This window comes from Eschrichtius robustus, chromosome 20, assembly GCF_028021215.1.
Source record: "Eschrichtius robustus isolate mEscRob2 chromosome 20, mEscRob2.pri, whole genome shotgun sequence".
Lineage (NCBI taxonomy): Eukaryota > Metazoa > Chordata > Mammalia > Artiodactyla > Eschrichtiidae > Eschrichtius > Eschrichtius robustus.
Genome location: NC_090843.1, coordinates 21,937,698 through 21,963,951, shown reverse-complemented (window position 1 = coordinate 21,963,951; position 26,254 = coordinate 21,937,698). Strand labels below are relative to the sequence as shown.

Here is a 26,254-nt window from a genome sequence, read left to right as displayed (position 1 = left end):
TCTGAGACCTGCCTGGAAGGGCCAATCGAGTATGGATTCTGACCTACAATTTACTGAATCCTCCAAGCCTCTGTTTCTTCATCAGTAAAATAGGAATATTAGTGTCAATTCCTCAGGGCTTTGAACAGATTAAGAAAAATGTCATATGAAATCACCCAGGACAATGCTTGACACACTGGGAGCACTCAGCAAAGCTTTGCTTTCTTTCCTTCCTCTCTGAAAAAACTGAGCAGAGAATTATTTATTCCCATCCCCTCTGACCCGAAATTGATCCCCGACAGACACAGTACATGTGTAATCACTGTTTGTTGAATGAATATGCTTGATGGAATTTCCCCCCCCCCCTTTTTTTCCCCCAGAATCCACAGGCAGAGATCTGACCAGCACAGACATGCCGGTGCTGTCCGAGGACTCTGGTGAGTGTCTCCCGGGGCTGGACCTGCCACAGTCTTGAAGACAAGACCCTGCCTAGCAACCTGGGGCAGCAAAGAAAGCAGCTGCTATCTAGTGTCAGCTCCAAGCCCTGGGAATGAGAGCTGGGGGAGAAAATATGCACACAGCAGGGCTGAAGTGTTGTTGGAGGGTCCGCTCGGGGGTCCCACAGGGCAGGAAGTACCCACCGCATTGGTTATACAGTGTTTTTCTTACTCTCTCCTCAGGTTTGCATGAAACCCTGGCACTACTGACCTCTCAGCTCAGACCTGACTCCAACCAGAAGGAAGAGATGGGCTTCCTGAGGGATGTTTTCAGTGAAAAAAGCCTCAGTTATTTAATGAAGGTAAAGGCCCCCCTGCCCCGGGAAGGTCTTCACTGGCCCACTGTGCAGGGCTTTCTCTTATGCTGCCCCATGGATGACCCGGTCTGCAGCCCCAGGCATCCCCACAGCCGTGGGTGGGGTGTGTGACGTCCAGGGTAAACCTGGGCAGCTGGCTTGGGAGGCCCCAGCCTGAGATCGGCTGTCTTTGCAGATTCACGAGAAGCTTCGCTATTACGAGAGGCAAAGTCCAACCCCCGTTCTGCACAGCGCTGTGGCCCTTGCCGAGGATGTAAGCCCCAGGTTTTTCCTTACGGCCTCAGCCCCCCTCCCACCTGTAGCTCCTTCATCTGGCCTGCATGCCATTGCTTAGTAAGGGGACACTGGGACTCAGGAGCCCCAAGGTGAAGAGCGTCTCCTCCCCTTCCCCTCCTCCCCGGGCTTCCTAACAGGCAGAGAGGAACTCGTGAGCCTTGGACAGGGCCAGGGGACATGGTGACATGGTGACGCCCACTTACTTTGTGTTCCGGAGAAAGTCTGTTTCCCCAGCTGTGAGATGAGGGCAGTTCCCAAACGGTTGAGAACTGGCGACAAGAACAGGTCAAACACGCACATTGTGTATCTGTGCTTTGGGGAGGCCCAATGTGAAGTCCTGCGTCCAGGGACTTGCAGCTTCTTGGGGTTTTGTTGTTGTTGTTTGTTTGTTTGTTTGTTTGTTTGCTGTACCCGTGTGGCTTGCGGGATCGACCAGGGGTTGAACCCTGGCCCAGATAGAACCCGGGCCCCCAGCAGTGAAAGTGCCGAGTCCTAACCACTGGACCGCCAGGGAATTTCCAGGCTTTGTTTTTTAAAGGAATCCTTCCTCATTTCTTGTGGACCTGTCCACTGTGTTGCATGGTTGGAAAAGCTGTCCCGGTTGATTACTAAGGCTGGCTTCTGAATAAACTCACATAACCCCAGGAGATGGCCTAGCGAGGGGTTGGGGCAGATCCCCTGCCTTTCTTGGCTATGGAATGCCATTAGGAGCAGGTTAGGTTGCGAGGCTCCCAGGCTCAGCACTGCCTCTGCTACTAGCTCTGTGACCGTAAGCAAGTGACTCAACCTCTCTGAGCCCCTATTTCCTCATCTGGAAAATGTGGTGAAGGGCACAGACAATAGAGCCAAATAAGCCCAGGTTCAAGTCCTGCCTGTGCCACTTACCAGCTTTGCGACCTTGGGCAAGATATGTAATCTGTCTCATTTACTTCTTACTTCTGAAATGGCAGAATAATAGTACCTGCTCCGTCTAGTTCCTTGTGAGAGTTAATCCACATAAGGCAGACAGCACCCAGGAAGAGCTTAATAAGTTAGCTCCCATTAGGATTAGAGGCTGCTCAGGGTCTCTGATCTCTGGTGTGATTTCCCTGGGAGTGTCAGTCCTGGGGTGGCTGAGGGTCCAATGCCCCCTGGTGCTGTCGTAGTGGCTGGGAGGGCCCTTGGGTCTGAAGCCCAGGGAGCGGGGTTTCCCCTGGGCGACTCCCAGCAGGCTCGCAGCGCCCACAGCCGTCTGTGGCCTTCTCTCTCCTTTCCCCGCAGGTGATGGAGGAGCTGCAGGCCGCCTCCATGCACAGTGACGAGAGGGAACTGCTCCACCTGCTGTCCACCCCTCACCTCAGGGTAGTCACGCCGCAGTCCCTGGCCACCCACACATCTGTGTCTCCTGGGATGAGGGCAGGAGGGAGCGCTTGGCCGTGAGACTGAGGAAATTTCTGAGCAAGCGCTCCTCAGTGCCAGCGTCCAGGGTGGTTGTCTCTCTGGCATGAGATTCGAGACCCCCCAAACCACTGCCCGGCCAGGTCCCCCAGACCCATGTAAGCTCTAGGGCCAGCCCTTCTTTTCTCTTGCTCTCCTGACAGGCCATGCTCATGGTACATGACACGGTTGCCCAGAAGAATTTTGACCCCGTTCTCCCCCCTCTGCCCGATAATATTGACGAGGATTTTGATGAAGAATCAGTGAAGATTGTCCGCCTGGTGAAAAACAAGGAACCCCTGGTATGTGGCCCCCACCTCTATGCCCCACCCTCTCCCTGTTTCCCACCTCCACCCACCCAGAAACCCCGGAAAGGACCCTCCTGAAGTCTTCGGAGTGAGTGATGGCAGCTTTGTCAGGGCTGCCACTAGTCCCTGTGACATCTTTGTGTGCAGAGTATCCCTTTCTCTGGGTGATTACAGCTTCCCTCCACAGTGGTCAAGCTCCTTTGTGCAGTCAAGAACCTGCACAGCTGTGCAGGGCAGCCCTGGTCATCAGCTCTGAACCAGGGGTTGGCAGACTACGGTCCAAGGGCCAAACCCCACCCACTGTCAGTGTTTGTAAATAAAGTTTTATTGGTGCCCTGCCATCCCGTTCGTGTACATATTGTCTGGGGCCCCGCCTTTACGTGGCAACGGCAGACTCAATGGAAACTGTGTTGCCCGCAAAGCATAAAATATTTACATTTGGCCCTTTCCAGAAAAAGTTGGCCAAGCTTGTTCTGAATTCCGAGGAAGCTCAGGGCAGCAGCCATTCTTCTCCCCAGCTGACAGATTGTTATCATTTTGGTCCTGGTTCAGCACTGATTTACTGAGCAAAGGGACAGAGTTGTTTATGAGATGGAGGGAAGTAATGGCAGTTCAGAGAATTGAGGGCTTGCCCTAGAGAATACCACAGCTGGCCCTCCTTATTGTCAACTTTCACCAAGTGACCTCAGATGAGCCGCTTCTCCTCTGCCTCTGTTTCCTTACCTTCAAAATGGGCCAGTCATCCATCCACTCAGCAAACGTATCGTGATCCCCCCCCGCTCCTGTGTGCCAGGCGCTGTGTTGGGTGCGGGCAGGATTAAGACTTAGTCCTTGCCCTCTGGGAGTTCACAGGAGGTAGTGACTGGGGGTTTCCTGGAAGAGGTGATGCCCACGCTGAATTCTAAAAAAAAAAAGGAACAGGAATTTTCCAGAAGGAAGAGGAAGAAGAAAGGCATTCCACCATAGAACTGCATGAGCAAAGCCATGGGAAGGTAAACGGCCTGCTATATTCAGGGAACTTGCCGAGTTGAAGGTAAAGTGTGACAGAGGCGAGGCCAGATCAGTGGGAGAGCGGAAAGGTCCAGATTACAACACACAGTTGCTTGGCTGGATCCTGAAGGCAGTGGGGAGCCATTGAAGGGTTGTAAGTGAGGAACAAAATGGCCAGATTTGCAGTTAGAAGTATCATCCTGGCTACGAAGTAGAAAGTGGCCTGGAGGGTGAGCCCAGAAGCGGCGGACCAATTTGAGGGTAGGAGCCAAATACGTGAGGTTCAGAAACAGGGCTTGACCTCGGTTTGTGGGAAGAGGGAAGAGAAATCCAAGAAATATTTCAGAAATAAAATTAATGTCACTTTGTGCCCGCCCCAGTTTGGGCAGGAGTCTGGGGAGGCATCTTGGGTAAGGGCCAGGTGTCCAGCTAGGATGACGGGTGGACACTGGGACCACTACAAGGAGGAACTTAGGGTCCGTTGAATTCAAGAGGCCTGTGTGCCCGCAAGTGGAAATATCCAGGAGGTGAAGGCTTACGTGTGCAGAGATACAGACTTGGCAGCTGCCATCTTCCAGGAGGGGTTCCCACCCCGCCCGAGAGGTTGAGACCACCGGGGTAAAGCGTATACCCTGGCCCTTTAATCAACATTTAGAAGGCGTATAGAGGAGGACTCAGCAAAGGAGACGAATTGTCACTGAGAAGCACTGGGAGAGAAGTGTCACCAGGGCCCAGGCTAAGAGAGCATTCCAGCGGGAGGGTGAATCAGACAGGAGATGAGAGAGAGAAGACTGAGGGTGGCGAGCTGGCAATTGGCGGGGTCGTCGGTGCCTTTGCTGGTGCATTCGAGGCAGGCGGGGAGTGAGTCGGAGGGCAGGAAGCAGAGAGAGCAGATGCGCGCTGCCTCCTTGAGAAGCTTGCTCCAAAGGAATGGAGACCGGCGACTGCCGGATGGGGTTGCCAGCTTTTTAATGATGGGAGAGACTTGATAATATTTTTAGGACCAGGGGAAGGAGCCAGTGGGGAGGGGGCATTGAGAATGCAGGAGAGGGAGGGAGGGGATAGAGGGCAGCCTAGCCAGGAGGAGCCCCTCCCCTGAGATGGGGGAAAGGAGGAAAGGATGGATAGAGATGCTGGCAAGTTTGAAAGTCTAGGCGGCAAGAAGCCGTAGGGTTTTTAGCTGCTGGTCTCTCTTTCCAGCAATATTTATCTTATGGACTTTGAATGAAGTTAATAATGAGTGTGCCAGTGGTTTGCACTTACAGCCAGTAACAAGTGGTTAGCATTTATTGAGCACTTGCCGCGTGCTAAGTGCGTGCTAAGTGCGTTGCGTGCGTTACCTGATGTCAACCTTGCGACAACTCTGTGAGTTAAACGCTTTCCCACACCCCAGACGAAACAGTCGCAGAGAAGATAAGGAGCTTCCTCGCTAAGGGCACATACTCTTAGTAAATGGCAGGGCCATCCAGCTCCTGTCTGCTGCCCTGCCCCGCCACAGTCCAGTCTGTGTGGTGCACGAAACTGAGGGCTTGCTAGTGCCTTTTTCATCCTAAATATCATCTCTGCCGTGCTTCGTGGTCCCCATCCTGGTCCCGGAGCTCCGGCTGGGGCATAATTGGTTCCCCTTGGCAACAACAGAAGGCCTGGTAACCCCGTGCTTGGTTAGAGGCAGGTTGGGAATTTGCTGGCACATATTCTCCTCATTATTAAATGTCTTTGCAAGAGGCAAGGGCTGCAGTACAATAGGGAAAGCAGTGGGTGTGGCATCACAGAAAGCTGGGTGACCTTGAAGTTGCTTTCCTTCTCTGTGCCCCAGTCCCTCATCTCTCAAACGAGATTGTGACAGCATTCTCGTGCTTTCTTTAAACTGTAAAGTGCTGTGCTATACTAATTTGAGATGTGGGTTTTATTTCATCCTCAGCCTTGGAAAGGTGTCCACCGATCTGCCCCCTGGGGTGGCAGAGGGAGGAATGGGGCGGTGGCGGGGGGAGGCTTTGCTGGGTCCAGAGAGTCGGGGTCTGAGGTTTGGGGCTGCTTCTCAGGAGCCTGCCTGCTCTGTCTCTGATGCAGGGGGCCACCATCCGGCGGGATGAGCACTCAGGGGCTGTCGTCGTGGCCAGGATCATGCGAGGGGGCGCAGCAGACCGGAGCGGTGAGTGGCATCAGTGCCGGCCTAGCTGAGGTGATGGCCGTGGTCCCCCAGCCTGCCCCCTTTGGCCACGGGTCTCCTTTCCCTCTCCTGTCCACTCACCTGTTTGGGATGTGCTTTGCTTTCTGGGAGTGGGGCTGGAATTCTCTTCTCCTTCCTAAGCTCGGTAGAAAATTTAGTTGTTTGGAAATATCTCAGGCATGGAGTACTTTGAGGGTGATCAGGAGGGTTTGAGCATTGGCTTAACCTGAGACTGTGGTAGTTAAGCTTGGTGTAAATCCTAACTGGGGGGGCAGGGACACCCTTCTCCGACACCCCAGTTGCCTTAGCAAGCCACAGTTACTGAGGGGAGGGTGTTCATGTCCCAGATGTGTTTAGGTGGAACACAGGTTAAGAATCACCGGTGTGAAAGAGACTCACAGACTTAGAGAACGATCTTAGGGTTACCAGAGGGGAAGGGTGGGGGGAGCGATAGTTAGGGAGTTTGGGATTGAAATGTACACACTGCTATATTTAAAGTGGATAACCAACAAGGTTATGCTACTGTATAGCACAGGGAACTCTACTCAATACTCTGTAATAACCTAAATGGGAAAAGAATTTGAAAAAGAATAGATACATGTATGTGTATAACTGAATCACTTTGCTGTACACCTGAAACTAACACAGCATTGTTAATCAACTATGCTCCAATATAAAATTGAAAGTTAAAAAAAAAAAAAAGAATCACCGGTATATGGAGGAACTAAACTGGGAGGCAAATCTCCTGGTATAGGGGAGTGTTGCCCCAGAATTCTGGGGATCATTGTGGTGGGAGCCCTAGACCAGTGTTTCCCAAACATTAACAAGCATGGAAATGGCCTGAGTGTCTTGTTAAAATGCAGATTCTGATTCAGCAGGTCTCAGGTGGGCCCAAGACTCTGTACCTTTTACTGCCTTCTGGATGCTGGATGCTGGATGCTGCTTCTGGGCCAGTGTCCGCACTGAATGGCAAATAGGGCCCGATATGCAGAGACGCTAGTCATTAAAGCAGAGGCCAACAGACAGGTGTGTCTAACACTCTTGACACCATCTTCCCTGGTGCCCTTAAGTTTTCGTGTAAAATTTGAGAAGGGACATTCTTGGAGTTAGGTCTGTACATCCAGGAAGGTGAAGAGTTAATGATATTTTTAAAGAAGCAGAGGTTATAGCAGGAAGAACACAGGGTTTCTACAGCAAAGTAACTGCGTCTGCGCACTGGCTCCATTTTTTCTTAGCAGTGTGGCCTTGGGCAAGCTGCATCTTTTTTCTGGATCTCAGCTGCCAGTTTGTAAACCGGGGGTTTCACCGCGTGGTTGTAAGACTGGGATGCCAAGTGAGGCACCTGGAACCCTGTGAGAACTCAGTTTATCCCAGTCCCGTCCACTGTCTTTAAACGTTGTGTCTCCCCTGCAGTGGGTTCCGCAGGCAGGTGCCAGCGGTGCCCAGAACTCCGTGCTCTGGGGACCTCAGCCCCCTTCCCGTGCTGACGGTCAGCCCCCGTGTCTCCTAGGCCTGGTCCACGTTGGAGACGAGCTCCGGGAAGTGAACGGGATCACGGTCCTGCACAAGCGGCCTGACGAGATTAGCCAGATTCTGGTCTGTGCTGCGCGCATGTTGGGAACGCGGTGGTTCTTCAGAAACCCAGAGCAGGGCGCTTCCTGGAGCCAGGGCTGATCTGGCCCAGTGTCCCTGTTTGCACGGGGAGGCCGCAAGCCAAGTGGCCTTACAGAGTGCCCTGTATGGAGGGTGGGGGACAGGAGGAAAGAAGCGCCCAGACCACCCGCTTCTCTCAGACCCCCTCTTCAGCACAGCCGTCCTCCCTACCCCCAGCCTTCTTTCCTGAGGACCCGTCTGGAAGACCCTCTCAAAAGGGTCCCCTCTTCCAAAGGGCTGAGGAATATGGAGTAAAAGACTGTACTCCAGCAGAGCAAGGGCTTTGGGATCAGTTGGTCCTGGCCTCGAATCTTGCCTGCATCACTTTCCAGTTGAGTAACCTTGAACAAGTCATCAAATCAGTCTGAGTTTCCATTTCCCTTCCTGTACAGCAGGGATAGGGATGGTTTCTCAACCAATGCATAGTTATCGTTAGGATGTAAATATCCGGCAGAGGATATAGCACTTTACAACTGCAACGGCAGTTCTCAGTCTATTCTGGGGGTTAAAGTCAAAACTGAAATTATAGAAAGCCCCCATCATAGTTCTGTCCTCTTTATCCTCAGGCATCCTCTCCCAACACAACAGTCTTTGCTAACTTCTGATGGTCTGGGGGGCAGAAACGGGATGAGATCTGAAGCTCCGAGGCCCGCTCTTTAAGGCCCCTGCTGTAGGGGGTCCTGGTTACAGGCAGACACTTCAGTCTTCCTGCCCCCACTCCCCTTTCCCTGGTTCTGGGCACCGACTTCCTCGTGTTCCAGAGTGATGTGGAGCCAGGGATGGCATTGGGTGAGATGCGCTCTCATGGACTGACAGTGTGCTTCCCGTGGGCCCCCCACATGGGGTGCAGGGCCTCTCTCCAGTAGAGGGGAGGGGAACCCCTGGGAAGGTAGCAGTGGTCTGAGATTGGGGAAGATGCAGGCAAAGAGGGGAGTACTATTTGGGAACCAGCCCCAAATCAGGCAGCAAGGAGGAAAATGAAACTGAACTAGGTTATTAAAATAACCCGAGAGAAAAGAAAGAAGGGCAGCCTTTTGGGGCACTAGCGGTCAAGAGGGATGGAGAGCTGTACTTGGTGCATGCATTGTCCTCGGGTTCTCATTTTAAGTCTTCTGTCCCTTTGTCGCATGAAAATGCTTTAGTTAAGTCAGCCGGCTCCCACCATAGAAGGGTGGGTCACAGGGGACGCAGCACGTCCCCTTTATTTCTGAACGTGAGTTTCCAGATCTGGGAAGTAAGACGTGACGTCATGGAGGGTTCGATCTGGTAGATGATACGGCTGTGTGCTCTTTCCTTTCAGGCGCAGTCCCAGGGGTCCATCACCCTGAAAATCATCCCAGCCACCCAGGAGGAGGACCGCTTGAAGGACAGCAAGGTATGGGGGAGCTGGAGGCGGCGGGGCGGGGTGGGGGGGCAGCGGGGGCGGCGGACTCCAGCCCAGCCTTTGAAACAGTCATCCGGGAAGAGATCATCCGTCTGGTCCTCGGAACAAGCGCTCAGTAGAGACCTGTAATTCAGTCACAGAGTGATTTATTTGTTTGTACCCAGCCTCTTCTAAACAGGATTTGACGTAGCTTACTAATAAAAGACAAGGTTTTTCTAATTGAAGTCGAGAAGCAGGGCCGTGAAGAGGAGGAGAAGGTACCAAATGTTCTGGCTTCAGGACCAATTAAGTAACTGCCATTTGTTTAACTCCTTGTGGAGCCTACCTTTGGTAGGCACCTCCTCTGTGCCCAGGCGCTCAGCCAGATGCTGGAGACCGGGATGATTAGTAGCTTCAAGGATTCCTGGGTCAGAAGGGGAGGCTGGCGAGCCATTCTCTCCTTGCTATGTGATTAAGTGCTTCGGAAAGATTCTGTACAGAGTGAGAGGCACTTTGGAAGGTGTCATGTAGTAGGGGTGTTGGAAGTGAGGCTTGAGGAAGATGGAGATGAGAGGGACTTGTCTGGTGAAGAGGAGGCGGAGGGAAGGGCGGGCAGAGGGGTCTGCATATGCGGGGGCTCAAAGATATGGCAGAGAGGAGTATGGGGGGGGTCAATGAGGAAGTGCACGGTGGTGGGGCTCCAGGGGGAGGATGGGGGGGTGTGCTGGGGAGGTGGGTCAAGGCTACCTTCTGAATGGCCTTGAATGCTTTGTTAAGGGTTTTGGCATAATCCCTGCTTAGTTTAGGATCTCAGAAGCTGACTCTGATACAGGGTTTCAACTACAAATAGTTTATTTGGAGGTGACCCCAGGAAATACCAGTACAGGAGTGGGGAAAGGAAGGCAGCCAGTGCAACAAAGGGTGTGTTCTCAGCAAGTTACCACAGGGGGCAACCAGAGCTTAATCCTGCTCCAGAGCTTGGCATCCCTTGTAGACCGTGCCTCTGTCATCCCTCCCAAGAGCTGGGAGATCTGGGGGATCTGTACACCAACTCCCGCCAGGCTGCATCCCGGGGGTTAATTCCCAGCAGTTCCTGCCGGCCAGGTTAGGGGAGAGCAGATCCCAGTGGCTGGAGAAAGCCATTAGGCAGTCAGCCTGGGGTGCCCTGAAAAAGTAAGGCCCCGGGGGATATGGGGGGCCCCCACAGCCCAAGTTACAACCCCATAGGCGGTGAGAAGCTCTTAAAGGTTTTTTTTTTTTAAGAGGGAAGTGATGCACCCATATTTGTGTTTTAGACAGCTCCCTGGGGCAGTGAGTAGAGGAGGGTGGAGACCGGGGCCAGGGCACCTGGTAGGAGTCTGTTGTGAAAGCCCAGGTGAGAGACTGTCAAGCCCTGAGCTGAAGTGGTGGTAGGGAGGATGCAAGAGGGCATTACTTTTATTTCCCAATGAATTTGGATCTGCACTTTCTGGCAGCCAAGGCAAAAAGGAGAACATAATGAATTACAATAATGAACGTAATTCATCAGAGTATGGAAGGAAGCATGCCAATTTTTCAAGAAAGCTAATTCCCAGCCCACATGAAAGATGGGACATTACAGCACTTGGCACAGAGTAGATGTCAATAAATATTTTGATGAATGGCGATTAATAGTGGACAATGTCTTTGACAGTTTTTTATGGCAAATGAAGAAATCATCTTTATATGACTGTTTCTTATTTGCACCTTCAGTTGAATCACAGGGCACACATAATACCTGATGGAAGTGGTTCTTCCTGGGACAAGCTAATATGGTCTCCATATGCAGCTTTTGCAGGTTCTAATTTGATACAGGGAGAGGACTTGGTTTTCCTATAGGACAAAATGGGTAGCCTGTCTCTTAGTCCATCCTTTCTAAATATTTTTCTTTGAGCTAGATGCTTGATCAGGGCTGGCCATTTAAGATTATGCTTTCTTCTGAGTGCCTAGGACCCTGGTAACATCTGTGGCTAAACGAGGGTATCTGTCCTCATAATATATGGCCAGAAATTTCTTACTATTGTCAAACTGCATCTTTTCTGCTTGGCACATAGAGGAATATGATTTGGATTTGTCTAAGGAAACCCTCTGGCCTTTTTTTTTTTTTTCCTATTTGCTGTTAAAGTTATTGGGCTGTAATAATCTGGAAATAGAAATAAATAAATCCATGCCACAGAATTATAGAAGAGAACGAAGAAGTGTGACAAAATGCTATGTCTTCCCATCCTCTTCTCTAGAGGGATGACTTCAGGGTAAAGGCGAGAGTTGGGAGTTGGCTCAGTATGTGACAGATGAGGCAGGATTGAGCTGTCAAATATGTAGCTGTCAATTACCCACTGAAAAGTGATGATGAGGAATCGGTAACAGTAGTTTCATTGATGTTTGTGTTCTTATCAAAACATCTAGATTACTTATTTACAGATGGCTGCTGACATCATTAGGGGCAGTTAGCGTATCAGAAATAACATTTGAGTTAGAAATTGCGCTTGACTTTACTTTTTGCTCCCGGGACTAATGGTTGCTTTGTGTAGGCTGAGAGGCTGTTGTAAGGATAGCAGATCAGGTCAATAAGGAGATGTTCAGGTTGGAAAGGGAAATTCATGGGGCCCAGCTATTCACTTTCTGATTCTTGATGGATTTCCCAACTGGGACATTGAAAATGGTTGAAGAACACTAAGAAAATCGGTGTGTGGGTTTCTGATTAACTTTCTATTCTTTTTTTTTTTTTTTTTTAAAAACACAAATAAATAAATAAATAGTTAGTTAGTTAGTTAGTTGTACTGCGTCTTAGTTGTGGCAGGTGGGATATTTGTTGCCACGTGCGGGATCTCTGTTGGGGCAGGCGGGATCTAGTTCCCCGACCAGGGATCAAACCTGGGCTCCCTGCACTGGGAGCACGGAGTCTTAACCACTGGACCACCAGGGAAGTCCCAGCTTTCTATTCTTGAGGCTGCTTGTTCTTCCTAATTGTGAATGGTTGTTGTCCTTTGGTTTTCCGTGTGGCATAGACACATCTGTGCTTACACAGTGAAGGGCTGTCTCACTGAGCCCCTCGCCCTGCAGGTGTTCATGCGGGCCCTCTTCCACTACAACCCTCGGGAGGACCGGGCCATCCCCTGCCAGGAGGCAGGCCTGCCCTTCCAGCGTAGGCAGGTCCTGGAAGTGGTGAGCCAGGACGACCCCACGTGGTGGCAGGCCAAGCGAATGGGGGACACCAACCTTCGAGCTGGCCTCATCCCCTCCAAGCAGTTCCAGGAAAGGTGGGTCTGGGGTGTGTTGTAAGGGGGTGTGGTTCTGGAGTGACCAGAGGCATAAGTACATGACAAAGCCCCAAATCTCTGCCAGCACAGCCAGAGGGGCCCACTGGGTGTCCTTCTCTGGGCTAAGTACCAATTATGCTTGTGTTGGCTCTTCTTCTCCCATCATCAGTGGTGATGGCTGTTTGAGATTTCAATAAATATTGATATATGGAAATCTATGTTATTAAATTAATGTATATTTTATAATGCATACTTAGGGCAAGTTGAGAAATAAAATATAAAAATACAGAAGAGGAGGACGAGGGAAAGAAAATTACCCAAAGTCTCACTACTATCTAAACAACATAATTTATTTCCTTCCTGTGCCTGTTATGTGAGTGGTGCACATAGAATTCGAGGTCTTGCTTTTTTTTTTTTTGGTAGCTTAACATTTTGACATGAGCATTTCCTATATTACTATAGAATAATATTATTCTATACTATTAATTAATGGTAATATAATATTTCATCAGGAGATGTACTGTTCATTCACAGGCAGCAACTATGGTTTCTGCCCTGGAGGAGCTTACAGTTTAGCTGAAAAGTCACACGTGGTTCAGACGAACACTTTATATAAATGTGATGGGTGTGAGGGAGGAGGACACCGGGCCCCGCCAGGTCCTAGCAGGAGGGCTGGCCCTCGTCCGGGCAAGCATGGAAGGCTTCATTGAGGAAGGTTCCTACCTAAGTGACTTTGCTTCCTCCCTGTGGCTGTACTTTGACGCTTTCTCTAATGTTTCACTGCTACAGTCTATGTGCAAATAATTATGTTGCACATAGACTGTTCCTTATATTTCAAATTGTTTCCTTAGGATAGCTTGCCAAAAGTGTAAATCCTGGGTCAGAGGGTGTGGCACTTACACCTGCAAGCCTCTCCTGGGGTTTGTAGCCCTCTTCCATTTTTGGGGGTGTGGAATGATGCTGTAGCAACAGACCTCAGGGTTCATCTGTTTCAGTGGCCCTCCGGGTGTGGTCCCCAGGCCAGGTGCGTCAGCGTCCCCTGGGAACTTGTTAGAATGCCGGTCCCTGCCTGGGCCCTGCCCCAGACCTGCTGAATCAGAGACTCCAGGGGCAGACTCTGAGCTCTGTGTTCTAACAGATATTCCAGATGATTCTGAGGGGCTGAAGTTTGAGAACTGCTGCTTTATTTCTTCAGGGGAGCCTCAGACCCATCTGCATCTTTGGCTTCACAGGTCTTGGGGGAAGGCTCTTCAGCTGCATTTAAATGTGGAAATCTAGAGACCTCTAGGAGCCCTGGGTGTTTTCTCAGCTCAAAGAGGCCTTGGAGGTTGCTTCTCCACCCAGGGCCGCAGTGAATAATGTGCCAGGCTGACCTCTCTGTTGGGCTGGGGTGGGTGGGGAAGGGCATTAAATTAGGGTGACTTTCACCCTCGGCTTCTCCTGGGAGTCGTTCTGCTGTTTTCCAGCTTCCTCAGAGATGGGGAGACCGGGTGAGTTTGGAGAAGGGGCCTCCTTTCCTTGAGAATCAGACATGGGCAAGTAACGACCAACTGCTGACCATGGGCACTGGGCTGTACCCCTGTGTGTGACCATCTTGGGCTGGAAAAGCTTCTTCCAGAGCAAGAAACTCAGTTTCTTCCTCATGAACCAATGGGAACCTGTGAAAATGTCCCTCTTCACTGGAACTCAGTGTGAAGCAGGAGGCCCTTGGAGTGCCAGGCTATCCCCACCTGTGGGTTCCAGGCCTTGGTTTCCCTGAGTTTTCCAGAAGGTTCCCTATGACTGGTTCTCTGGTCCAGCTCATGGGCCTGCCCATCCCCTTGTGTCCCCACAGGCGACTAAGCTACCGGAGAGCCACGGGCACCCTGCCGAGCCCCCAGAGCCTCAAGAAGCCCCCGTGTGAGTAGACTGGCAGGATGGCACTTCAGGGAAGCAGTTCAGGGAGGGGCTGGGGTTAGGACTCTGGGGCTTCGTGTGGGGAAGAAGCAAGCACTGGGCTGGAGGGGGCACCGAGGGTCCTGTCTGAGCTCTCAGGCCTCCTGAGGGAGGAGGGGATGGGGAGAGGGGTGAGGAAGGGAAATGGGGGTAGGTTGCGGAGAGCTATTTCCTGGAGAGGAGCTATTATATTTGGGGCCCATAGATGACACTGTGGGGGCATGGTAACACTGCTCCCAAAATTTTGTGCAAACTCTGTGTGTGTGTGTGTGTGTGTGTGTGTGTGTGTTTATGTTGTGTATCTGTGAGTCTGTGTCTGGGAGAGGCTCCACAGCTTAATTAGATCCCCACGGGGCTCTCTGACCCTGACAGTTTAAGAACCACGGATGTTGGAAGGGAATGGAGATGGCTGTGAGCGATCCCGTGCCTCTGAGTCAGCAGTCAAACCTGGCAAATAAAAATAAAGGCTGCCCAGTTAAATTCGAATTTCAGATAAACAATGAATAGGTTTTTAGTATAAGTATATCCCATGCAATATTTGAGACATGCTTATACTAAGGAATTATTTGTTGTCTATCTGATATTCACATTTAACAGAGTGTCTTGTATTTTGTCTAGCAGCCCTACTCTGTGCATCACTTACCTGTTAGAAAACACATTCACCTACCTTCTTGCCTTTTAATCATCACAGCAGCCCTGGGTAGTAGTGGAGTCAGGGCATCCCTTTTTCCAAGATGGTTAAACAGAGGCTCATGAAGTCAAGGGAGTGGGGCTGGGGTCAGGTTTCCAGAGGGCCTGTGATCAGAGCCCCCAGGTTAGAGCCCCGTATGGAGAGGAAGCTTCCCCAGGGTATGGCCTCCCTAGCTGGGGTTCGGGGGGTAGGGGGGAAGGGGCGTCTTGGAACCAAGTGGGGCGCCAGAACAATGCCAGATGAATGGAGCACAGCTGGCCTGCAGCCCTGCGCTGTGCCACTCTGTCGTCTGGCACCTGCATTTGCCCAGGAGAGTCTCAAACCCAAGAGAATAGAGAGCAGGTCCTGGTCCCACTGCAGGCATCCTAGGGCGAGCTGCTCCCTTGGCTGGGTGGCCACTGCCAACAGCCGCCTTTCCAGACTTGCTCTCAAGTCGGAGGGGCTGCTGAGTAAACTGGCCCTGAGGCTGCTTATGCCAGTGAAAATCTGGCTTTCTTTGGGCCGCTAATGAGACACACACAGGAAGACTAATTAGAGCAAGTCTTGGTTTAATAATGCACCGCAGCTCAGATCACAGGTTTGTTGGAGGACAGAAAGAGGGGACAGATGGAGGGCTCCTGAGGCACCCGAGGCTGCGGCTGCCTCTGGGCCACAGGGCCTCGCGGTTCCCCTCCGCTAACGCTGTTCCATCTGTCTTTTGTGCAAACCGCAGATGATCAGCCTTGTGACAAAGGTAGGCCCAGTATTTGTCCCCTGTGCGCATGGACAGGCCCCTTTTCTGTAGACTGTCTGGGGCTGGAGGGGCTTGTTCTCCCTTCTGCCACCCCGCTCTGGGGTCGCTGTGCCCCTCTGGCTCCTGGCACCCCTCTCCCTGCTCTGCCAGCTGGACCGACCTGCCCCTTGAGGCATGCAGAGCTGGTGGGGACGTGGGGCCCGGCCCTCCCCAGCCTTTGGCTGGGCTGACCACATGACCTGGCTGGGTAGCGGTAGGGCAGGGCGAGTGAATCTCCCCTCCTTATTCTCACTGATCCTAACTCAGAGGGGCTGGAACGAGGTCTGCTGGCCCAGAACCCCAACCAGGCCTGGAAAGGCTGTTTGTGGCCTAAGCATGGAGAACTGGGTGAAACAGAGGAACTTGTTTACCTGGGGTGGCCGGCACATGGCATTTGTCCTGGGCCCCCCGAGGCTCCATCCCAGAGGGCTCTGCCTGGCCATCCAGGGCCCAGGTACCTCTGGGCTGGGGCGTGTGTCCAGCATGGCTTACTGGCCTCCCTCTCTCTGTTTGGTCCCCAGAGACCTGTGACTGTGAGGGGTATTTCAAAGGACACTACGTGGGTAAGTAATGGGGGCTCTCCCCCCGAGACCCCCTCCCCCGCCCATGCACAGACCACCGTGGGCTCTTGGGTTACAGAGAGGTGATCCGGGCCCAGGAACCCCTCAAGAGCAGCTGAGTCTGTGGGACCCACATTTTCCTTCAGTCTGTGTCTGCCAGAGGCTGGGCTGAGCCTGCCCAGGCCTGGGGTCCCCCACCCCAACTTTCACCCAGCCACTGGGAGCAGTGCCCTGGCAGGACCCCTACATTAATCCTGATTTTATTATTACCATAATCTCAATTGTAGTTTATTCAGTGTTTCTGCCACCCCCATACAGCAATGGAGCCTTTTATCAATCTCCAAAGTACCTTCACTTCTTTTATTTTGGTAAATCTTTTCAAAGGCCTTAGAGACAGGTGAAGAGTTTTTCAACTTTTCATTCAGAAGCAATTTCAAACTTTCTGAAAAGTTGTGAGAATTGTACAAAGAACTCCCATATACTCTACACGCAGATTCACCGGATGTTAACACTTTGCCATATTAGCTTTATCATTCCCTTTTTCTGCATGTACACATTTAACCCCCTCCCCCCCCGAGTCATGTAAAAGTTGTGGACATCATGTCTTTCACTCCTAAATAGCTCAGCATGTGTCCCCTAAGGACAGGGACATTTTCTTGTATAACCCAGGGCTATTATCAAATTCTGGGAATTTATTTTTTATTTTATTTATTTTTTAAAAAAAATTCCGGTAATTTAACATGCGTGCAATTCTATTATTTAATATGCTGTTCATATCAAAATTTTGCCAGTAGTCCCAATAATGTCCTTTAGAACATTTCCCCCGATCCAGGATCCAATCTAGGAGCACCCATTGCCTTTGTAGATTTGGATTCCCTTTCATGGATAAGGGAACTGAGGCGCAGAGGGGTGGTGACTTGCCTGAGGTCAGTCACATACCAAGTAAAACAGTAGCTTTGAACCCTAGATTTTGGATGCCAGGTAATCACACTTTTGTCATATTACTGTACATCCTGATCAACCCCTTCCTGTAGCAGGAGGTGGTTGGGAGAGGCCTGTGGGTCTCAGTCCCACTTCCAGGTCTGACTAGGTAGAGAAAGTCTATAAGGAGATACTGGGACAAATGCTGCAGTGTCCCCCTGCCCTTCTCCCCAAGCTGGTCTTCGGATGAGCTTCCGGCTGGGCCGCAGGGAGAGACTGGGAAGCCCGCAGGAAGGAAAGACATCCGCAGTGGCCGAGTCTCCGGAGCTGCCGACCTACGAGGAGGTGACCAGGTACCAGCACCAGCCCGGCGAGCAGCCCCGCCTGGTGGTTCTGATCGGTAGGTGACGTCTCCAGAGAATGGGCTGGTTCCTCCCTGGAGGGGTGGGGAGGGAGCTCAGCAGGGACCTTGCAGCCTTCCCTTTGTTTCCCAGGGTCTCTGGGAGCCCGACTGCACGAGCTGAAGCAGAAGGTGGTAGCAGAGAACCCACAGCACTTTGGTGTTGCCGTTCCACGTAAGAGGGCCCGTGTGTGTGTGTGTGTGTGTGCAAGCATGTCTGCACATGAACTTCTCAGGGACTTGACTCCATGTATCCATCTTCATCCTTACTTTGGGTCTGAAGGACCGCCAGGCACTGCCTGCTATAGGCACATCAGGGGACCTAGGCATGATGGGAAGAGACCCCCCTCTCAGTGGTCCACTAGGACCCTCTGAGGCAGTAACTGGAGGACCACTTGCCTGGTTCTTGCCTGGGATGGGAGGTGAGTCTAGAGCTCATTGCAGGTAAAGTGGCAACTTCAGCCCAACACCAAGGGGCCCCCAGCAGTGGGTGTATTTCAGCCTCCTCTTCCCAATGACTCTGACTCCTATGGCCCCTGCTCTCTGCTTGGGCAAGAGAGTAGGTTGGGGAAACCAGAGAGCCCGTGAGCAGTGTTGCTCGGGCACTCCGCCTGCAGCTGGATCCAGTCCGGCAGGGTGGCTGTGTACACTTCTGAGTCCAGAGGCAGCCAGAGATGCTGAAATCCAGTAGGCAGAGGTCCTGGTTCTGAATGTGATGAGGAGACTGAAGAGTGCTAGGAGCTCTACCAAGAGCTTTTATGTGCAGTAGCTTGGTCAGCCTTCCCAGTATCCCTGAGAAGAGGATCATCATCATCCCATACTGCAGAGGAAGACACTGAGGCTCAGAGAGGTTAAGTAACTTGCCCAGTGTCACACAGTTGGTAAGTGGTAGAGCCAAGATTCAAACCCAGGCAACCTGCCCCAGTCTCATTCTTTTTTTTTTTTTTTTTTAACTTAATTTATCTTTTGGCTACGTTGGGTCTTCGTTGCTACACGCCGGCTTTCTCTAGCTGCGGTGAGTGGGGGCTACTCTTTGTTGCAGTGCACAGGCTTCTTATTGTGGTGGCTTCTCTTGTTGCGGAGCACGAGCTCTGGGCGCGTGGGCTTCAGTAGTTGTGGCGCTTGGGCTCAATAGTTGTGGCGCATGGGCTTAGTTGCTCCGTGGCATGTGGGATCTTCCCGGACCAGTGCTCGAACCCGTGTCCCCTGCATTGGCAGGCGGATTCTCAACCACTGAGCCACGAAGGAAGTCCCCACAGTCACATTCTTTTTTTTTTTTTTTAATTATTTATTTATTTATTTATTTATGGCTGTGTTGGGTCTTCGTCTCTGTGCGAGGGCTTTCTCCAGTTGCGGCAAGCGGGGGCCACTCTTCATCGCGGTGCGTGGGCCTCTCATTATCGCAGCCTCTCTTGTTGCGGAGCACAGGCTCCAGACGCGCAGGCTCAGCAATTGTGGCTCACGGGCCCAGCCGCTCCGTGGCATGTGGGATCCTCCCAGACCAGGTCTCGAACCCGTGTCCCCTGCATTGGCAGGCAGACTCTCAACCACTGCGCCACGAGGGAAGCCCACACAGTCACATTCTTAATGAGGCCACACAACAGCCTCTCACCTGCTGCTTGCCACTTCCTGTCCTTGGCTGTTCCTTTCTGGGACTCTCAGTCCTCTTCCTCAGAGGGATACAATGTGGGCACCTGATGGCCACTGAGAAGGGATGCTGTGGTGGCAGTAATGGGACCTTTCTGGAGTGTTCTGAGGAAGCTCACCTATGTATTCTTTCTTTTGCCGTATCACTCCCCTGGGCCTCAGGGCTCATAGCTCAGTCTATGGGTTATGAGAATTGTCTTCCAGAATCCTACCTGAAGTGGCAGGGATGTGGTGGCGGGGTCATGGGGGGTTGGGGAGGCCATTCTGGAAGCACCTGTGATGGACCTGGGAGAACTTTGGGGGGGGCCACAGCCTTCTAGGCTGAAACGATGGACTGAAACATGACGTGTGGAAGTTGTTCACACATGGATCCTTCAGAAACTTCCAGACCCATCCTCTTGGGGTGGGGTACCTGGATGGCTAGACCTACCTGCTTCCAGAAATCCCACAGATAGGTGACTTTCTCCCTGCTATTAGGAACCGGGTGAGTCAGGGAAGGCTTCCCAGCAGCAGTGACTTTTATCTGGGTTTTGAAGAGTAAGTAGGAGTTTTCCAGGCAGAGAAGGAAGAGTTCTCTATACCAAGGGAACAACATGTGCAAAGGGACAAAATATGACCCAGTATAGCAATGGGAGGGACTGGGGAAGTTAGTGTGGGTGATGTCGGGGGAGATGAGCTGAGTGGGAGGCTGGGTTGATTGAGAGGGTCTCATATATTCATCTAAGATGTTTAGAATGTAATCAGTGGGTGAATAAAAGTTTTAAAGCAAGGACATGGTCAGAAAAGGTGACCCTAGCAGCTCTGCCAGAGGTTGGACAAAGATGTCACATGGCGCACAGAGCATCCCCTGGGTGGCCCCCAAGGGAGAAAACACTGTCCTCTGAGACCGCCTCTTTTCTTTTGGAATGCTCTGGAAAAAGCTGTGTGTTGCTTCACGTGTGCTCTTGTTCTGTGGAGGATCTGATTTTCCCCAGAGGTGCGTGCCTCGATTCTACTATGGAAATCAGAGGGAAAAAACTATGTGTTTAAAAATTGTGTGAGGGGGGCTTCCCTGGTGTTGCAGTGGTTAAGAATCTGCCTGCCAATGCAGGGGACACGGGTTTGAGCCCTGGTCCAGGAAGATCCCACATGCCGCGGAGCGACTAAGCCCGTGAACCACAGCTACTGAGCCCGTGAACCACAACTACTGAAGCCTGAGCGCCTAGAGCCCGTGCTATGCAACAAGAGAAGCCACCGCAGTGAGAAGCCCGTGCGCCACAACGAAGAGTAGCCCCCGCTTGCCGTAACTAGAGAAAGCCCACGCAGCAACGAAGACCCAACACAGCCATAAATAAATAAATCAATTTTTAAAAAACTTATGTGAGAGCCAGCTTTGTGGAAACATCTAGTCCACAAGGGGACTCTCTATCTTCATGTCTTTTCTCCCCAGATGAGAAATAATTGAATAAAAAATTAAAAACATATAGCTTGGTCAACTGAGTTTTTGCCCCCTTGGCTCTCAAAAAGAAAAACAATTAGGAAATAAAACCTAGAGAACTAGGAATTCCTTAGGCGATTCTTTAAAAGCCACAGCATCAGTGAGGCAGTTTGGCAGAGTGGTTAAGGGCATACGCTTGGCCTGAGACAGAGAGCGTTCAGACTCGGCTCTGCTCGCAGCCGTGGGACATCCACACGGTGCTTAACCTCTGCACCTCTGTGTCCTCACCTGCAAAACCGGAGGCCTCCTTTTGCCTCCATCGCAGAGCTGTGCAAGTCAGTGACGTGCCTGCACACAGGGACCCTCGATGGAGGGAAGTGGGTGGTTTGTACACAAATCAGCGACCAGCTCCTGACAGGAATGAGGGCACAGGCTCGCTGTGCTGTGACATCTCTGCCCAGCTACCCTCCTCCCCTCTTTCACAGATACCACCAGGCCCAGGAAGAGCCACGAGGAGGATGGGGTGGAATATCACTTCGTCTCTAAGCAAGCATTTGAGGCCGACTTGCATCACAACAAGTACGTTTCCTTGACGGACCAGTGGGGCCTCCGTGCAGCTGTGTGTCTTTGCATCTGTCCAGTCTTCCACTTGACCTCCTGGGAGGGCTTCTGGAAAAGTCAGGGGAAGCAGAGGGTGGGAGGAGGAGGGGGGAGTCATGGTGGGCCATTCACCTTCTGTGTTAATTCAGGCAAGCTCAGCAGCTGAAGGCCTTTTCCCCTGTGGTGCTGTTCTAGGTTCCTGGAGCACGGTGAATATAAGGAAAACCTCTATGGAACCAGCCTGGAAGCCATTCAGGTTGTGATGGCCAAAAACAAAGTGTGTTTGGTGGACGTGGAGCCAGATGTGAGTTCCTGGGCCAGTTCGGCATTTCCCGTTAATGGAATTTATAAACTAGGGGGTTGTACATTTTACAGAACATTCGACCTTAGTCCAGGGACTTTTTATTCCAGAGCACTGGAGGTTAATATTTCCTTGGGTCTCCCTTTGAGAATCTAATGAAAGCTTTTGTACCCCAAAATGTGCACCTCTATACACAAAAATGACATGAATTGGAGGGACCCTCTTGGTGGCCCACAGGCCCAAGATAGTAACCTCTGCGTGGAGTAAATCATGCAGGAGATGGTGGCACCGACTGGTCCATTATGACCTGACAGTCAGGGACTTAGATGTAAATGCACCAGTGGAAGCTGGGCCATCCCTTCCCCGACGAGGACAAGTGAAATCAGAGAACCACTTAGAGAACCACTGAGGGAGGTGGTCAGGAGAGCAGTTTGAAAGGGAAAAAGGGCGGACTTGACCCTGTGAAGTGCTTCAGAGACATTTCCAGTCCTGCACACCCCACAGGGACTTAACCGTCTTTTTAACCTTGTCTTTGAGAAAAATTTGTAAGCCTTGAACTCAATAGGGGCTGAGCTCTGATTTTATGACATAAACTGTAGGCTTTATTTTACAGAAGTTGGCTTGAAACGGATTCCAAAAAGCACCTTATGTCCAGAAAGGAAAATCCTCACTAATTTGGACTTACTGGGAGTTGGTAGTGGAAATTTAAAGTCTGAATTTCAAAAATTTTTTTGAAAAGTGATTTTATTGGTTTAGAGGGGATGCAAGTTGTACATATAGCAGTTTAATAACAGTGTTTCCAAATACAGGCCCTTACATCATAAATAAAATGCACTAATTAACAGGACGATTTGCATATTGAAAACCTTCTAAAGTCTTTACAATTTGCTTCAAGGCATCTCTTAGTCTCTTCATTTACTTGGCAAACCTTTTCTTCTTTGAATATCATAAGGAGGCCTGTGTGATAGCACAAATTTTGCATTAGTCCAAATTGATGACGTTTGACTAAATAGATACACACATTAAATCCTGCTGGTTCTTCCATCAGGACTAGGCAGGCAGAGAAGGGTGTACGAAGGCTAATTAGAGCTTGGTGGAGGGTAGTCAGAGCTAAGAAAGATGGCAACTCTCGGAGCTGAGGCTTTGGAACCTCCTTTCTCGGCAGGTGAGCCTTCAGGGTCCAGCTGAGGCCAGTATCATAGTGAAGGGCAGGAAAATGAGCAGGTGGTCTGCACGGATGAAGGCCATTGTCGTATGACCGTATAATCAGGACCTTTGCCATTGGGGTTATGTGACGAGGCACACCATTACTGAGTATTCAGGAAGTGCGTTTCACAATAAAATATTTTCAAAGTATATAATATTCCTGAAATTTCTTTCTCAGGCACTGCAACAACTGAGGACCTCAGAGTTTAAACCCTACGTTATATTTGTAAAGCCTGCAATTCAGGAAAAGAGGAAGACGCCACCCATGTCCCCAGCTTGTGAGGATGCAGCAGCCCCACTTGTAAGTTTAAAGTTGATCATTTCTCTTCCGAAGGCCTAAAAGGGCCATTAGCTGCATGTGGGTGCCCATACCTTCTATACAAGACCATCTGTCCGTTTTGCCTGTTGGCCAGACTCAGATGGTCATGTGATCTGAAGACTCAGGGTGGGGCAGCCAGAAGTGCCTCCCAATTCACACAGGAGTGGCTTTGCCTGGGTTCCCCACCCTCCACTCCCTCACCTAAGGACCCCGTTGGAAAGTTAAGGGACTGACATCTATCAGGCACCTGATCTGAGTGTGACATACCACAAAAATTTGTTGAACTCCTAAGCCAAACCCAAATAATTTTTAATTGAAACACCAACTTCAGATCCAGCAAGCTAATCCAAGATGGAGGCAAGGGGCATCACGGGGGAATCTTTCCTATGTGCTGCTCAGGACCGTGACTCTCTTGCTGAAGCTGCAGGTGGTTGAGTTCCACCTTTACAGGGCAGGAAAAGGGTTCAGGGGACTGACAGCTGCAAAACAAATGTCACACATTTTACTCCATTAGAGATTTACTTGAGTTCTTTCAAGGGCAGATATTTATTAGGAAGATTGAGGGATTTAGGGGAAAAAGAATGTTCCTTCTATAATTTCTCAAATAGATAAATGCTTCCAGGATGAACAATGAGGGTGCCTGGAGGAGAGGAAACTCCAGTAGCGGCAGACAGTCTATAGGATATATGTGTGTAAGGGGGTGGGGGAAGTGGGATGGAAGATCCAGGGGCAGCAGTGGGACACTGCAGGGTGCTTTTGAGTAGGAGAGGAGCCCTGCAAGATACCATGTACAATTGGGAAGTTCTGCCCAATTTAATCTAGGTTTTTCCCTCCTGGGGGAAAGAAGTAAGGAGAAGAAGTTATCTAAGCCTTCCCGTAGGTCTCTTCTGTCTTTGCGGTAGCAGGGAAAAACTGTTTCCTAGACCTTTAGAACATATTTTCTGAAAGTATGGCTGCTCTCACTAAAGTAGGAGTCTGGTTTTGATTGGTGACAGAGAGGGGGAGGGAATATTTTGGAATGTGGGTCATTTTAGGGGAAGACATCTCACCCCCTCCATGGCAGCATAAAAACACTGAGCCCCTAGAAGCAGAGGCGAGAAGGCAGCAGAGGACTAGGAGATAGAAAGGGAGGTGGGTGAATGCCAGCAACAAATTTCACTTTGCAGTTTTACTCAGAGTGGATCCTGCCACTTTCCTTTCTTCCAAAACCCAAGCTAATAGTCAGTGAACTACCTGCTTGAAATTCTACTTACTAGAGGTATTTTTGAATGAAGAAGCAAACACTGGGTAGGTTGGGTAAAGGAGGGATCATTGGCTGTCTATACCTTAGGGTTAGGTGTCAGGAAAGCAATCTGATTAAAGAAGCCAGGTATCCTAAGGAAATGGGGGATTGGGTCAGGGTTGTCCCAGCACTTTCTTAAATGTCTCTACTTTGTCAACTGTGCTAATGTTTGGCTCTGGTTTGAGGAAATGAAAAGAAGAACTGAGTTCTACATGATGAATTTAGGAGTCTTCAGAGGGCATTTGAGTTACTTATTCTCCTTCTTTTTCCCCTAGTTGATTCCCGAAATGCTTGCTTTGCTTTTATATAGTGAATACTATTTTTAGTTCTTTCCTGTGATTATTTAACCAAATTGCCATGCAACAGAATAGTACTGCTAGTTTGGAAATACCTTCGGACAGGAAGTGTGATATTGACATATATAGACATGCAGATATAGAATCAGCATCCGCCCAAAGCACGGCTCGCAGTTAACAGGTCCTCAGTAGATATCTTGTGAATGACTGAACAATGATTATGGCTGCCGCCCATGAACTTTCTTGGAAGTTTGATAGGCTAACATCACTATGCTCTGTTCTTGTGAACCCAGTTGGTTATTCAAGGGCCGTAGTCATCCACTCATCACCTAAACATTAGAGGTTGGAACACTGCCCAAGACAAAGGCTGTAGGTTTCTTATCTGGGGGGAGAACAACCCAGTTGTTCCCTAACTGCCCCTTTTCCTTGCAGGATGAGGAGCAGCAAGAGATGGCCGCCTCTGCTGCCTTCATAGACCAGCATTACGGGCACCTGGTAGACGCTGTGTTGGTGAAGGAGGACCTCCAGAGTGCGTACAGCCAGCTCAGAGTGCTCTTAGAGAGGCTGAGCAAGGACACTCACTGGGTACCTATTAGTTGGGTCAGGTAACTGTATCCTAGAACATCCAGGTTGGAGGGGACCTGGAAGACCACCTGGTCCAGGCTCCCCCATGTTACCATCAAGGAATCTCAAGCGAGAGGGGCAGAATTTTCCATAAACTTCATCATCAAGAAGAGTCTATGTGGGGAGTCTTGTTTGTTGCTGGTTTTTGTCTGTGGCTTTTCACTGCACCCCTTTGGAGCCGAAAATACAAGTTGAAAGGGAGCATATCACAAAATAACACATGTCATTCATTAAAGTATCACAGGCAAGTTGACCCTGATTCTCTGTACCAAAGTTGAGTAGCCACTGTCTTTTGGAGGGTGGTGGTGGTTGAATGTATACAGTACCAATTTGCAGAGGTATTTAAGCTTTATAAACAGAGTGACATTTCATTTATCCAGCTTTGTTGGAAGTTGAGTTGTTTTACCCAAGAGGATTTTCCATGCAATTGAAGTTCCCTTGTCTTCAGGCACTAAAATGTTGATTTTTAACCTTTTCGATAGTGTGTGTTTGCCTGGTAATGGAAAACGTGGTTCTCTGCCTTCTTAAATAGTGAGGATTCATCAACTTTTTTGGCAGACTAAGGCACGCTTCCCTGTCACCATGATTTACTGTACTCTTCTATGATACAGTGGTGTTTTCAGGGACTCTTGCGGAATGTAAGGCTGCTTGTGCCTTTTCTAAATATTCTCAGACTCTGAAACTTGACGCTTGCTTGCTTTGATTTATTTTATTCCATCACTTGTCTTTCTTGTTACTGACAGCTCTCCTGGTTCTCACCTGTCCTTACCTTCAGATTATAGGGGCTCCTATCCTGCTGCATCATGGGAAACCAGATGATTCCCCCCTGTCATAACTGTGCCTAAGTCACAATAAATCAGTCCTGACCGTCAAAATCAAAGTATATAGACTCTGAGTGCGGGCCTGATGGGTTGTCTCTGAGCAACAGTGCTTAATGTCACACAGGATTTGTGATATATCTTAGCTTCAGAGAATTGTATTTCTTATTAATAGCCAATGTATATAAATCTTTATTCTGTGCCGGGAGCTATGCTAA

At 50.3% G+C, this 26,254-nt stretch overlaps 1 protein-coding gene across 2 annotated transcripts; it reads left to right on the top strand.

Annotated features, from left to right (window-relative positions):
* The first annotated feature begins 360 nt into the window (after nucleotides 1-360).
* On the top strand, nucleotides 361-25,203 carry MPP3 (MAGUK p55 scaffold protein 3). 2 transcript variants are annotated; one of them, XM_068529760.1, is made up of 18 exons: nucleotides 361-416; nucleotides 660-778; nucleotides 969-1,046; nucleotides 2,330-2,410; nucleotides 2,650-2,787; nucleotides 5,854-5,935; nucleotides 7,464-7,549; nucleotides 8,907-8,981; nucleotides 12,051-12,247; nucleotides 14,082-14,146; nucleotides 15,586-15,606; nucleotides 16,167-16,208; nucleotides 17,362-17,526; nucleotides 17,621-17,701; nucleotides 21,076-21,169; nucleotides 21,386-21,494; nucleotides 22,876-22,998; nucleotides 25,027-25,203. In XM_068529760.1, exons 1-18 carry the CDS (start codon nucleotides 392-394, stop codon nucleotides 25,201-25,203), a joined length of 1,758 nt encoding a protein of 585 aa, XP_068385861.1. In that variant the 5' UTR covers nucleotides 361-391. The 2 variants fall into 2 exon arrangements, with proteins under 2 accessions (XP_068385861.1, XP_068385860.1); XM_068529759.1 differs by having other exon boundaries at nucleotides 2,297-2,410.
* Nucleotides 25,204-26,254: the final 1,051 nt, after the last annotated feature.